Here is a 14,880-nt window from a genome sequence, read left to right on the forward strand (position 1 = left end):
CAAAATAGTTGTCCATGAAAACGTGTTCTTGAGACATGAAGCTTTGGGAACCTGAACACCCTCCACAATGCCCCCCACCCCCACCCCCCGCCCCTATTAAGTGTTTGCATAACTCTGGCCGGGCAGGGCCTGTGCCGGCTCCTCTCCTGGTGTCAGGCTGAGGGCGACGCTCCCATACCATCAGCAAGACAGAGGCTCCCCGGCCACATCTCCGAGGTGGGAACCTTGCACTGTGGGACTCACTTTGCTCATCTGGTGAATGGGGATGGGGATGGCAGGGGCCAGAGTCAGGGATGCCTGTGCATTGTGAGTTTCAGATTCCAGAACACCCTGACCTCTAAAAACTGGAGACAAATTCTAAATTAGAGTTTTCCTTTGACACTCTAAATCCCTCAGGGCACAGAGGCAGAGCAGAGCATATGGAGGAGAGACACATTAAGCCACCATCGGTTACAAGATCACAGAACCCCCCAGCTCCTTTCCAGAACAGATGGGGAAACCGAGACATGGGGAGGTGGAAGGACGGCTTCAGGGTCCATGATGGAACCCAACGTCCAGATTCCCCGCTCAGCTGGGAAGTACGCTAGCACATCTCTAAATTATCTTATTTGAGGTGGGAGGAATTGGCAACCCCATCATTAGAGGGAGACATGGTGTTCAGAAGAATCAGTCGAGGCCTGCGTCGTTCCCGCATGACAGGAGTATCACTAAAGGCTACTGGAAACTTGTGACACCTGCTCTTCTGTTGATTACAAATGTAGAGAGGGAGACTTGCCAATTCTTTCCTCAATACTGGCTGTACCAGCTCTGAAGAAGAAAGTGCGTGCTGGCCCTTGGGTGATGAGCTTACTGGCACAGGTGGACGAGATGGGAGCCCAAGGCTCTAGAGCCTGACCACCCCACACTTCCCCATCCCCAAGCTCAGAGCCCTCCTAGCTGAAGCCTCGGTCCTCCAGGCCCCCGGATCCAGAGTGTGGCTAGGCCATGAGCCACTGCTGAATTCTGTCACAAAATCTCTTTGTCTGACAGGGAGGCCAGGGCTGGAGGGTGCCTACCTATGCTCTTTCCTTCCTGGAAGCACCAAGTCCAAGGGTGGCATGGGGGTGGGGAGAAAGAGTGGGTGAAAAGGCCTCAGCTTGGTTTAGTTCTGTTTATTTTCCTTGAGGGGTGAGGACCCTGGAAAAGAGCTTGATTAATTCACCGATCCCCTGGGGGACAGGCAGCTTTCCCGGACTGTTTGGAAGCTGAAGTCGTGGAAGTGGCTTCCAAGGCAACTGCTACCATGGCAACAAGAGTGCCAGCCGTGGGGGGACCTTGCTTCTCGCTGCTCCCCTCAGACCTCAGCAGCTGGAGCAGCTGGCATGGGACTAGGGCACTGCTGTTCAACAAGCTGGATCTGGAGAGGGGCAGTCAGCCAGAAGGGAGGAGGGGACCTCAGAGCTCAGGCAGGTGGACGCCTGGAAGGAGAAAGACTCCATCGCTGTATCTGAGCCCCCAGATGGAGCTCAGACAGGAGTCCTCAGGGTCCATTTGAATCAGGACGGGCTGGGGCCGAGGCCTGCCGAGACTGGATTTGAGGCAAGAAGCCTGAGGTCCAGGACACTCCAGCCCTCTCCTAAGGGCAGCCCGCACGTGAGCCCTAGAGCCGGGGCTCTGGCTGCCACAGTTCCAGGCCCCAGAGCCTCCCTCAGCATGTCTGCCTCTGCCCAGCAGAGCCAGGCACACGGCCTGGTCCCCAGAAAAGGCAAGGGACTTCCCAAGGTCACCTAGTGAACAGTGGTAAAGGAAGGACTAGGACCCAGGGCCCCAGCCCCCAACCTGGCTCTTCCCGTGGCATAACAGCTGCCCCGTGGGGACAGGGACCCCCACCAAGAGGGACAGAGCAGCCTGCCAGCAGGAGGATCCCACAAAAGGCCAGAGGCCAGCCCCGTGTGGGAAGGCCAGACACATCTCCACCCACACAAGCCAAGAAAAAGGTTTCCTCATCTCCATCACTGGGGCCCAGTTGAGCAATTCTGCCCCAGGAGACAATAAAAGTAACTACAACCATCACGGCTCCTGTAATATTTATTGAGCACTTACTATGTGTACTTGGAACTGCTCTAAACACTTTACATTTATTAATTTGTAACTTTCACAGTAGCACCACGAGGTAAGCACTAGCCTCCCCAATTTTTGGTTTAAGAAACTGAGACCCTCAGAGATTGTGTAACTTGCCCAGGGCCCAAGGCCAGTAAGTGGAAGAGCTGGGATTTGAACCCAGGTAGCACAGCTCTGGGTATCAGGTCTCTGGGAAGAATTCCAGTTCTACCTTCCTAGCTCTACAGCTGTGGGCAAGCTATTTTTTTCCTTTTTCCGCTTGGTTTTTCATGTTAAGTGGGGTAAAACAGAACCTTACCTCACATAACTGCTCTGAGAATTAAATGAGATAATGCCTGCGAGCTTCTCAGAAAGCACTTGTTCCTTAGTAAGTGCACAATAACGCCAGCAGAACCAAAGTAGGCACAGAAGCATTTAAGCAGAGCTGTGGATGAGAGAGGCCTTGCCAGGTGGACCTGGGGAGTGGCATGGGTGGAATACTCGGTCCAGGAAGCTCCTGTAAGTCACATCCCTGCTGGACCAACCTGGAGGATCGACTAGGGTGGGGCTGGAGTCCAGAGACAAAAGTCACACCCTGCTTCCCAGTCTCCAGGGACAAGGAGACTTTGGGTCAAAAGGCTCAGATTCTGCAGGCCAATTTAACCAGCCCATCCCACACCGGGTAGATGAAGAGGGGACGTGAGGATGGTACGGGTTCCTGCAAAGGAAGGACCATCAACAAAAAGTATGTCCTCGTTGACATGGAGGATTCACGGTGCAGAACACCTGGCAGCCTGGCCCATGACCTGCCCCCACAGGGAAGAGTCCCGCACCCCATCTCGGCTCTCTGCTCCCCCAGGGAGCAAAGCTGGCAGCAGCGCCCAGTCTTCTGCCCTGACACTCAGACCTCCCTCTGCCACCTCCTTGGGAATTTCTAAAGGCCCTCCCCATACAGTCCTCTGAGTCTGGTTCTGAGGATTACTAAGGCAATGCGCACAGAAGCCTTCTGCTCGAAGAACATGAGGACTGTGGATCGAGGCGCCATTTTTCTTTGTTACTAATGCTGGCAGGACAAGCACAGTCCCAGGCACATGATGGAGCCTCAAGAAAGGCTTAGTGCTGCTTCAGACAGACGGGACTCTGCTCCACTTGGGTGGGTGGGTGGGCTGGGCTGGGTACAGGGCACGCCTGTTAAAGTGCTTTTTGAAGCCAGCTTGTGTGATGGTTGCTGACACGGCCTCTTCCACTGGATAGGGAGATTCTAAAAGGCAGAGGCTGTTTCCCACTTATCTCTGGGTCCTGGCACAGAAAAGGAGATTGACAAATGTTTGATGAATTTCATTTCCTCACCGAAAAAAGAGAAGCAATGATCTCTTCTTCACCTTGTGCTATATTCAGAGGTCTTGACAAGGGGCAACCCCCCTTGGCTGGACCCAGCCCCTCTCTAGAAGGCCTGTCTCCTCCTCAGGGTTGCAGGTGAAGAAAGGACCACCAGGAAGGCACTAGAATTTAAAACAGTTTTATTAAAATAAGCACAATGCATAATAGCATCCTTGTGTTGTCAAAACATGTGACATATGCAAACCGATTTTCTTAGATAACTAAGCAGCTCCACTGATGCTCAGCTATCAGCTCCCCAGCAGAAGGCACCACACGGCTCAGACCAGGGTGGCTGGGCAGCCTCCGGACTGGCTCCACATCAGGCACAGAGCTCCTCAGTGCCCCGGACCTGCGCTGCCCTCCACACCAGGCTCGAGGAAGGTAGCAGCAGACACACTGGTCTCTGAGTCACTCATCATCTGAACAGCTTAAAACCAGTTAGAGTAATAGGAAATAGCTCATTAAAACCTTCCAAATGCATGGAAGTTCAGGAGAGAAAAGTGAACCCTAAGAGCTCTGGAAAGTCCATGGGCTCACAGTGGGAGTTTAAAGTCTCATCTTTGTCGGAAGAGCACGGTTAGAAAAAATGCCAAATATTGTAAAACACGAAATAATACTGACTTCAGCAGCAATCCCAAACCAGGTAGAGGATGATAAATGACGGACACATTTTGGTCATGGCAAAGAAAGATTATGTGCTTCTCTGAGCTATCGACTGGAAGACGGATCTGGCCTCCTGAATGCAGAAGGCTCCCTGCCCTTCCCTGAATCGAGGGGATGGCTTCCCTCAGCCAAGGGGGAGGACGTCCGGAGGACAGAGGAAGGTGGAAGGACCGCCAGAGGGGGGTGACAGTGCAGAGAGAGGGAAGAGCCTCTGTCAACTGACGCTTCTCAAGGCTGGCTCCCTGAAGGCCGCAGCCCCAGCCGGTGAGAGCAGGCTGGATCCTCGATCCGCAGGCGGGTGAGCAGGTGGGCAGGAGCCCAGTAAAGAGATGTCCCTGCCGCAGGCAATTATGCAAAGTGACAAGTGATAGTTTGCCTTTCAAAGACAACCCCTTAGGAAAAAGCTTTTTCCTTGAGGACTCTGGGGAAAGGAGGATGAGAGCCTTTGTGGATGAAAAGGCCTGGATGGAGCTGCAGAGCAGGCCCCTCACAGGTTTCCAGTGGGGCCGGGCCTGGGGCCCGGAGTGGGACAGAGCGCTGTGGGTGTTGGGTTCAGTTGCGTGTCTCCACTGCGGCCTGCCTGGGTCAGCGCCCTCCGGCGGGCCAGGCGTGACTTGGAGGGAGGGGAAAGCCTCACGGAGCAGAGGCCCTCGGCCAGCGCCTCTGACTCCTTCGCCAGTTCATTCTCCTCATGCTGAGACAGCTGGCGGTTAAGGGCGATGGCCTCGGCCGCAAAGAGCGTCAGGTCCATTGTGCTGCTATTTCTGCAGGGATGGGGGAAGCAGAGAAGAGAGGGAGGCAGGGCTCAGTGGGGTCCGCCAGCCAGCTCCTCGACACCCGCACCAGTTGCTGCGGTACTATGCTCCCACTGGATTTTTCTGAGCTGGCACAGGCTGCTCTCTGAAGTTCCTGCATGGGTTTGGAATCTGACTTCACTGGGGCTGGAAAGGCTTTGAGCCTCAAGGACAGTCTCTGGACTTAAGAGTTGGGACAAATGCCGCCTTCCATCCAGAGCCCCCTCTTCTGAGCCCTGCACACGCTCTACCAGAGGAAGGGTCACGGCACTTGAAACTCACCCACGTACATCGCTCTCCCCTGTCAGGACAGGGGGCTCCAAGAGCAGGGGCTGTGCCTTTACGTCTGTGTCCCCAGAACCCAGCTCAGGACTAGCATGTAACGGGCACTCTGGGTTTGCTGAATCAGTTTTCTAAGGTGGATCTGAGGTTTGGAGCCTCAAGGCATCTGGATGCAGCTCTAAAGAATCAGGGAGGAACCCAAGCTGGGCTCAAATGAACTGTGACTATAAAGGTGTAATACTTCCCTGTTTAACTCCCAGAAACTGGCCAGGAGGTTGGTTCCCAGAGGGCTTCCCATGAGGCTTTATTTAGCCCTGGCCCTTGGGGAATAGGGAGTGCTCACTGGGAACATGATCTAGTGTTAAAAGGCACTAGAGTCAAACACATCTGCCTTCAAAGTCCCACTCCCTAGGCTACTGTGTAGCCTTGAGTAAGTTAACTTATCTATTCCTCAGTTTTCTCATCTATAAAATGGGGCAATAGGAGCACCTCTTTTTTAAATATATCGTAAAGCTTATGAGATTCAATATATGTAAAGCCCTGAGTACGATACCTGGCGGGTGGTTAAGTATTTCCTATACAGTGGCCATTATTATTGTTTGTCTAGTAGTGTATATGACACTTGGTCCCTCTGCCTTACAAGGCCCCAGGTTCCCGCTACTTTCACCAACCCGCAGCGGTAGAAGGAAACCTTGGTATGCTTCAGGCTGTAAATAGTGATTTCCAGTTAGGATTCATGTGGATCCACAAAACAGGTTTTTCTCCTGCAAACAGCCTAAGGCGGGATCTTAAAGATGCTGGGGCAGGGGAAGCCATCCAGGTGGAAGAAGAGAAGAGAGGGAGCCAGACCTAGTGTAGAGGGAGACAAGGAAGAGGAGCAAGGAGAGGGAGGCCAGGAGCCCATTCAGGAAGAGGATACCTGAGCCTAGAGATGGACTCCCCGTCCCCCACGGGGGGATGGGCCCCAGTGTGGCTGAGAGCTTGAGGGGAAAGTCAAAGCCAAATGAGCAAGGGCGTGGAGTGCAGCAGGAGCATTTACCTCTGGAGGACTTGCGGCGTGGGGAGTCCCCTTTCTGGAGCTTGCTAGAACGGGAAGGACAGATGTGTGGGTAAGCGCTGCTCCCTCTTTCAAGAGCTGCCCCCACCCAAGCCAGCAGAGTGGGTAGGTTACTAGAGGCTCGGGCCCAGCACAGGGACTTGCCCATGCATGCCTGCAGGGTCAGACCTTCCAAGGAGACAGAAAGCAAGGTACAGACCCCAACTGAGCTGCCTCTGCATGGAGAGCCCTCTCTTTACCTGGCAAAGTCCTAATCACCCTCCGAGACCCAGCTCCAGGGTCACTTCTCCCATGAGACAGTCCCCCTTCCTTGCTGCCCCCCAACCCCTGTCCCAAGCAGAGGTGGGTCCTTGTCCTTTGGTGCCCTGAACACTTTGTTTTGTTTTGTTTTGTTTTTTTGCGGTACGCGGGCCTCTCACTGTTGTGGCCTCTTCCGTTGCAGAGCACAGGCTCCGGACGCGCAGGATCAGTGGCCATGGTTCACAGGCCCAGCCGCTCTGCGGCACGTGGGATCTTCCCGGACCCGGGCACGAATCTGTGTCCCCTGCATCAGCAGGCGGACTCTCAACCACTGCGCCACCAGGGAAGCCCCTGAACACTTTTGATAACACTTTTGACGTACTATCCTATCATTTATTCCCTTGGTTCCCTCTCCCCATCAGAACAGGAAGACAGAGCTTGGGTCTCGTTCCTCCCACTACTGCCAGTGTCTGGCATGTGGTAAGTGCTCAGTGGTGCAGCACTTGGGTGGCTGCACCAGCTCTTGGGCGGTTGAGAATCAGCCACTTGGAGACCCATGGATTGGGTTCCCACCTGTAACTGGGGCTGGCAACGCTTGCTTCCTTCCACTGAGGCTGGCTAGGGACTGGCAGACCAAGAAGACACAGTAAATCACAGGAGGTTTGGCAGACCCTTTGGAGGGACAGAGGTCTGGTATCATGATTAACTGAGGAGGATGGTTAAAAATGTTTTCTAGTGAAGACTTGGAGCTTTCCTTTGGGGAAAACACCAGCCTTTGCCTCTCAGGAAAGCTGCAGCCAGACCCCAGCAGCACAAGGGGAACCTATGAGCCCCCAGTGCAGCCGCACAGCAAGCAGGGTGGAAAGGCCTTGTTTCTGCGCGCTCTCAGCTAAGGAAATTTCTGTATAAGGGGATGGTGCTACCATCCAGGCTGCTCCCTCTGCTGGGTGCCTCTGCCAATAGTGGGACGCACATGGAGAATCTCCCAGAGGCCTCTTCCATTCCAGAGGGGCATGCGCCGCCTGGGGCTTAGTCTGTGGCCAAGGTTAGAGCCGAGTCAGTGACATCTGTAAGGCACTCGGTGTGGGGTTATTCCAGGGGTCAGTTCAGTTCTACGTGCACAGGGGTTGAAGCTGCCATCCGGCTCCCTCCAGCTGAGATCAGCCACGGGGGCGTGAGAGCTTCCTCATGCCTTGCTGCAGCCCTGAAGAGGTGGACGCCCCCACCCCCCCAACCAGTCACTCACCCCCTGCACCCACGGGTGCTGCAGAACTTGGGCGGCACTCAGTCTCTGTTTCACGTCTCGAACCAGGAGCTTGGAGATGAGGTCTTTGGCCTCGTTGGAGATATGAGCCCAGTCCTTGTCAGGAAACTCATACTTGCCTTCCTGGATGCTCTCAAACAGCTTGTTCTAGGTAAAGGAAATTCCTACTGAGGCCACACTGGCCAGGGGATGGGCAGGGTGTGCCTGTCATGGTCTGATCATGTGGGTCCAATCGACCTCAGCTGCACCTGTGGCTAGTGGCCTGGGTATTTCCCAGACTAGGGCCCCTTCCCCAATCCCCACCCTCCCCTGAATCATCCAACCACACAGAACGCCCTGGGTGGGTGGGATGACAATGCTACTTGGAGGGCCAGGTGGGTGAGGAGTGAGGAATGTCAACTAGAGAACAATACCCAATTCCTCGGCCTTTCATCCAGGGCCCTCCATCCAGATGACGGGGCTCATCTCCCGCCACCAGAATCCTTATCCTTCCTCTTCCTCCCTCAACATACACCACTGTTTCAAACCTCCTATCTTTGCTCGTGCTGTTCCTTCTACTTGCATTTCTTGCCTCTCTTCCCCTCCTGGAGGGGGCCAGACTCCTCCTTTGAGACTCACTCAGCTCAGGAATGATATTCTCTAACAATCCTCCCCTGAACTCCTCTCTGGACTGAGGGCCTGATGATCTCCATCTCACCTGGTGGCTGCTCTTGGACTGAGAGGGAAGGGCACGATACACCCCATTCCAGATCAGGCACAAGTCCTGCTTGGCCTCCCCCAGCCACCTGACCTCCCAGCAGACCCTGTGCTCACCTGGCACACTGTGCAGACCTCTCCCCGGTCCCAGCCACAGTCGGCTCCGCAGTGACCCACAAAGGGCGGGTAGCCACTCAGCATGATGTAGAGGACCACACCCAGGCTCCACAGGTCACAGCGCTTGTCGTAAAAAGTGGCCTTATCCGTGAAGACTTCTACCACCTCAGGGGCCATATATTCTGCAGAGCCACACTGGGCGGGGCCAGAGGTGGAGATGGGGAAATGGCAGAGAAGAGAGAGGCTTAGTTACAGGGAGGGGACCGTAATGGGACTTGAGCAAGAGGATGGAGTTGCAGAGTAAGAAGCTGTTGAGAAAGTCGGCCAGAGAGCTTGACTGGTGCCACTCAGGCACTTAGAAAAGCTGGGCCACTAGACATTTGTAAACTGAGTCCTATCATTCCCCACAATCCACAGGACCAGTTAGTTCCAGGTCACCTTATCTTCTCAGGTCCTTCTCCAGTAGGCAGAGACCCTTGGTCAAGAAGCTCCAGGAATCTCTCCCTGCCCTGGCTCTCTGTAAACAGTCACTCAATGAGCAGATACTTCAATGTACCAGGAGCATAGCTCTTGGGAGGAGATCCAATTCCATAAAGCAAGGATTTCTTTCTTTCTTTTTCTTTTTATAAATTTATTTATTTATTTTTGGCTGAGTTGGGTCTTTGTTGTTGCGCGCGGGCTTTTCTCTAGTTGCGGCGAGCGGGTGCTGCTCTTCCTTGCAGTGCGCGGGCTTCTCATTGCGGTGGCTTCTCTTCTTGCGGAGCACGGGCTCTAGGCATGAGGGCTTCAGTAGTTGTGGCTCATGGGCTCTAGAGCGCAGGCTCAGTAGTTGTGGCACACGGGCTTAGTTGCTCTGTGGCAAGTGGGATCTTCCCGGACCAGGGATCAAACCTGTGTCCCCTGCACTGGCAGGTGGATTTTTAACCACTGCACCACCAGGGAAGCCCAGCAAGGATTTCTTAAAGTGAAGTCCTGCCAAGCTTCCCTGCTAGCTTTGAGCATGGAAGAATAAGAATTTAGAATTAAGAGACCATCAAAGCTAGGAGAGCTCTTAGAACAAAGCTGATCTCCTCACTTCTCCCATTTATGGATGGGAAAACCAAGGACTAGAATGGGACAGGGATTTGTTCAAGCACATCAGTGGCAAACCCAGGTCAAGAATCCAGGAGTCCTTCCTCCCATACTTGCATAGAAGACTGCTGATAAAAACAAAACAAACTCTTTTTGCTTCCCTCTTCATTATTTCAGGCTCACCAGGAGGCAACCCTCCCCCCAGCCTTGCAACATACACAACTAATTTGATGGGAAGATGGTGAGTGGAGAAAGGGCATTTTCTTTGTTATTGGCAATCAGAGTTAATGCCTTTGAGAATAAGGTAGCTCAGTGTAGTAGAAGCTAATACAGAGACATCTCTAATAATGTTGCTTAGAATGAGACACGGGCATATTTTAAAACGTCTTAAAAAAAGATTATTAGGGACTTCTGTGGTGGAGCAGTGGTTAAGAATCCGCCTGCCAATGCAGGGGACACGGGTTCGAGCCCTGGACCGGGAAGATCCCACATGCCGCAGAGCAACTAAGCTCGTGCGCCGCCACTGCTGAGCCTGTGTGCTGCAACTACTGAGCCCGCGTGCTGCAACGAAGAGTAGCCCCCTGCTTATTGCAACTTGAGAAAGCCCGCACACAGCAACAAAGGCCCAATGCAGCCAAAAAAAAAAAAAATTAGGAAAACTCACTTTTGAAGTGTGCAAATCTCAAAAGAATTATAATAATTATAGTATATCCAGTATGTACAAGAGATGTCTTAGTAAGAAATAGCTCCCAGCAGCACCATCTGGGCAGGAAATGGGACGTAAGAGAAGCAACAGGATAACTCAGCCAGGCCCTTACGTGCAAAGACCTCTCAGTTCTTGCCACAGAGGCCACGCTCCCTAACCTTCACCATAAGGTGGACGTGCCCCAACTCTACCATGGGAATGGGAGCTGTCCACATGCTCATATGCAAGAGTGGGCTGAGAGTAGTGTCTGTCTTTACCTGGGTCAGGAGTCAGGGCTCAGCCTGTTCTTATAGATATAACTAGTCTCCTCATTAGCAGTGCACCCACCCCAAACTGAAAGCTCTAATGTCAGTTCCACTAGCACCTAAGCAGGGGAGGGGTGGGGGATGGGGGTGATTGTGAAGATAGGAAGTGAGGCCAAACAACAACTCAGGCAGCAGCAGATACACTTGGTTTCCCTTCCTTAGCCCTCTGTTCTGGTCTCCAGAGCATTAGGGACAGGAGCTCAGAAGGAGAGGGCACAGGTGCCCAGCCATACATACTGGAGTGGTCAGCTCTGGTGTGGTTATGGGGGTGCAGGAGTTGTTCAGTTTCACCCCACTGCCCAAGTCAAAGTCACAGATTTTCACCGGAGACACCTGAAACGGAAAGCAGGAAGCAACGTTACAAATAGGAGCAGCCAAGGGGCGTGAGGAGACAGCGTGTCTATGTGGGTATATACTGCCACAGTGTGGCTGCCACACTGAAGCCCAGCTTTACCTGGCAGTCATGTTTCCTCTTCTTGAGTGAACTAGAACTCACCTGAGGATTTGTCCTCAGGTGTCCCCTTCTCCATGCTCTTTCCTTATTTCCCGACTAGGAGAAAATGTGTGCACTACACGGGGTCAGACTGTGGTTGTGAACGTCGTATAAGACAAGGAGCAAACCTATGGAACTCTCGCCAACAATGTAGGTTGCAACTCAGAAGTTAGAGAAGTTAGCACTTATTCCTGAAAGACTCCTTGTAGCTCACTCACTGCAGGGCAAAGGAGTTTTGCATAAAACCCTTGACCACCTCAAGTGGCTTAGGGTGGCCAACCTGTCTTTGCTTACTTGGGGTTTTGTTGGGTTTAAGCACCGGAAGTCCTGCATTCCAGGAAATCCCTTAGGCCCGAGCAAACTGGGATGGTTGGTCACTCTAGGCAGCATCAACATAGCAGCCCAGTCCACTGGGACTAGATGCTGCGCCTGAGACTGCAGAGAGCATGAGTCATCTCTGGAGCCAAGGGGGTGGCGCTGTGTGAGTGCATGAGAATGGCCTGCGCGGTGGAATAGCACAGCAGCCAGTCAAAAGTGCTAGGCCCCATTTGCCATTTACCTACTGCAGCTCCCACCTCTCTTTCTTTCCTCCATCCCTTTTCTCTGCCTTACATTCTAGCTTTCTTCTTTTCTTTTTCACTTAGCTTCTCTTTTTCACTGTGGTTAAAATATATATAACAGAAACATGCCATTTTAACCATTTTCAAGTGTACAATTCAGTAGCATTATTACACTCATGCTGTTGGGCAACCATTACCAGTATGTTTCCAAAACTGTCACATCACATCAAACAGAAACTCTACCCATTAAGCAATAACTCCCCATTTCCCCTCTCTCCAGCCCCAGTAACATTTAATCTACTTTTTGTCTCTATGAATTTGCCTATTCCAGATATTTCATATAAGTGGAATCACACAAAATTTGTCCTTTTATTTCATTTAGCATACTGGTTTCAAGGTTCATCCATGTGGTAGCACGCGTCAGAACTTCATTCTGTTTTACGGCTGAACAATATTCCATTATATAGATATACCACATTTTGTTCAGCCATTCATCTGTTGATGGACACTTGGGCTGTTTCCGGCTTTGGCTATTATGACTAGTGCTGCTATGAACATTGATGTTCAAGTCTCTGTCTTCAACTCTTTTGGGTATATACACAGGTGTGGAATTGCTGAGTGCTATGGTAATGCTATGCTTAGCTTTTTGAGGAACTACCAAACTCTCTTGCACAGTGGCTGAACTGTTTTATATTCCCACCAGCGATGGGGAAGAGTCCCAATTTCCCCACATCCTCATCAACTCTTTTTATTTTCTATTTTCTGTATTGTAACTATCCCAGTAGGTGTGACATGGTATCTCACTGTGGTTTTGATTTGCATTTCCCTGATGACTAAGGAGGTTGAGCATCTTTTCATGTTCTGTTTTTTTTTTTGGGGGTACGCAGGCCTCTCACTGTTGTGGCCTCTCCCACTGTGGAGCACAGGCTCTGGACGCGCAGGTTCAGCAGCCATGGCTCATGGGCCCAGCCGCTCCGTGGCATGTGGGATCTTCCCGGACCGCGGCACGAACCCACGTCTCCTGCATCGGCAGCCAGACTCCCAACCACTGCGCCACCAGGGAAGCCCCTTTTCATGTTTTTGCTGGCCATTTGTATACCTTCTTTGGAGAAATGTCTTTTCAAGCCCTTTGCCCATTTTTAAATTAAGTTGTCTTTTTGATATTGAGCTTTAGAAGTTCTTTATATATTTTGGATATTAAACCCTTATCAGACATATGATTTGCAAATATTTTCTCCCATTCTATGGGTTGTTTTTTCACTTTCTTGGTGATGTCTTTTTACACTCAGTCTCTCTTAATTTTAACGTCAGCCATAAAAAGGGGCAACAAACCTGTGTCATGAAGATCAAATGAAACAAAGGACATGAAAGTACACTGTAAACCAGAGGCACTATGACAGCGTAGTTCAGAGCACCAGTGGAGTCTGGGGTCAGACTACCTTAGTTTTAATCTCTACTACTTAACAGCTGAGTGACTTTGGGCAAGTTTCTAAATCTACCTAAGCTTCAGTTTCCTTATCCCCATAAAATGAATATAATAATAGTGTCTACCTCATGAGATTTTATAAATACTAGATAAAACAAGTGTAAGTGCCTGGTACAATGTTAAGTGCTCAAGAAATGTTAAACATAATTATTAATAATAACCATAATGATAATCATGATAAATTAGAAAGTTTTATGCCAGAGCCACTGACAGGAAGTTACAAGATTTATTTGAGCGAATACATTTCTATTCCCCACAAAAGCATTGTAAGTAGCAGGCTGACTCACATGTTCCCTCACAGCCACTCCTCATTTATGAGTTCTCCCCTAATCCAGACCAAGACACGTGTGTCATGCATAGGCACATGTATACACACACAGCTAGGAATGTGGGCCATCAAAACCACCTGGGCCTAAGTCCCTCCTAACAAACAAAGACTTTGTCAAATTCATACATGCTATGAAGATGCAAACGCTTCCATTTACTAATAGATTAAGATAAAGATTAAAATAGGCTGCATTTGTTCAACACCAAGTATAAATGTCTTCTTTTTAATGGGCATCTTTGGAAGTAAAAATGGAAGCAGAAACCCTTTTCAAGAACTTGCTTCCTATGATCACTTCTAGTGGTGGACACCGGCAGGCATATATACCATAACATAAACATCATTTACAGGCAGAGATCTGCTTGATGTAAGATGGAGGTGCTGTCTGACTCACATCTACTGCTCTAAAGGTAGGGGCATCGGATTAGAAAACATTCATTTTGTGCAGGTCTCATATATTTTACAAACACTCAGGCTTAAGCCAATCTGCTGATAAAGAGCACTGAAGGGCCAAGGATTAGCCCTACTTGGGATGTAGAAACACTACACGTTAGGTATAATATTCTCATGTGCCTATAATAATCAGTTCAACTTGGTACCTGAGGCCGAGAGAGCTGCTAATGATTTACACTGAAAGTAAGGGTGGCTTCCCTGAGTCAGTATGAACTGTGACATCCCAAATCAGGCCCTAAGTACCTTTTCTGGAGATTCACACAATATATTTTCTGGCTTCAGATCGCGGTGAGCAATGCCTGAAATGACAAAGAGCAAAGAAATGGTTAACATATGCACTTGACTATCAAACATTCCACACACAATTAATTTTTTCCAAATGCTGTTGTTCGCAAATTAATTCCCAATTATGGTACATTAAAAAATCAACTAGCTGCAGGAGGCAGAAGTAACCAGAGACGCAAACCAAAAGCACAGTTGGTTCTGCAAGTTCTTTTGAAGCGAAAGCTTTAGAAGTCAGTCAGGGATAAGAAGGGCTAAATGAATCCCAGCCAGCCTACCTCTCAGCACCGCACTGACAACCCAGAATAAGCAGCCTAATATGAAGCAGAGCAAAGAGCCCTGCAAACAGCGATGCTTGGAACAGCAATGAAGAAATAATTAGTGCCTTGTTTAAGAGCATCTCAGGGGGCTGGGACTGCTCTACCTCATTTCTTCTTGTGTGGCCGATTCAAAAAAAAAAAGATTCCTTCAGTGGGACTCCCTGAATGTTCAGAGGATCAAGCGTTAGTTAACAAGTCTCCCAAAGCTTGTCTGGTTCCCTTCTCACCTGCTCTGCATGTCCAAGACAGTCCTGCCAGAAGCTCAGCAAGGACAGCTTTGGCCCGAGGGTGCTGTTCTTAAGAGAAA

At 50.7% G+C, this 14,880-nt stretch overlaps 1 protein-coding gene across 12 annotated transcripts in view; it reads right to left on the minus strand.

Moving 5' to 3' along the window:
• Nucleotides 1-3,582: 3,582 nt before the first annotated feature.
• Nucleotides 3,583-14,880, minus strand: part of MKNK1 (MAPK interacting serine/threonine kinase 1) — a 54,119-nt gene continuing 42,821 nt past the window's right edge. For 8 of the 12 annotated variants that reach the window (XM_032610887.1, XM_032610862.1, XM_032610871.1 and 5 more), the window contains 6 exons: nucleotides 14,215-14,270; nucleotides 10,892-10,987; nucleotides 8,573-8,767; nucleotides 7,742-7,906; nucleotides 6,238-6,281; nucleotides 3,583-4,886 (listed from right to left, as the gene is read on the minus strand). In XM_032610887.1, coding sequence (XP_032466778.1) covers nucleotides 4,610-4,886; nucleotides 6,238-6,281; nucleotides 7,742-7,906; nucleotides 8,573-8,767; nucleotides 10,892-10,987; nucleotides 14,215-14,270 — 833 coding nt within the window. In that variant the 3' untranslated portion in view covers nucleotides 3,583-4,609. The remainder of the gene's footprint in view (nucleotides 4,887-6,237; nucleotides 6,282-7,741; nucleotides 7,907-8,572; nucleotides 8,768-10,891; nucleotides 10,988-14,214; nucleotides 14,271-14,880) is intronic. The other 4 variants (XM_032610905.1, XM_032610902.1, XM_032610899.1 and 1 more) reach the window with 1 other exon arrangement.

The sequence above is a fragment of the Phocoena sinus genome, chromosome 1 (genome assembly GCF_008692025.1).
Source record: "Phocoena sinus isolate mPhoSin1 chromosome 1, mPhoSin1.pri, whole genome shotgun sequence".
NCBI lineage: Eukaryota > Metazoa > Chordata > Mammalia > Artiodactyla > Phocoenidae > Phocoena > Phocoena sinus.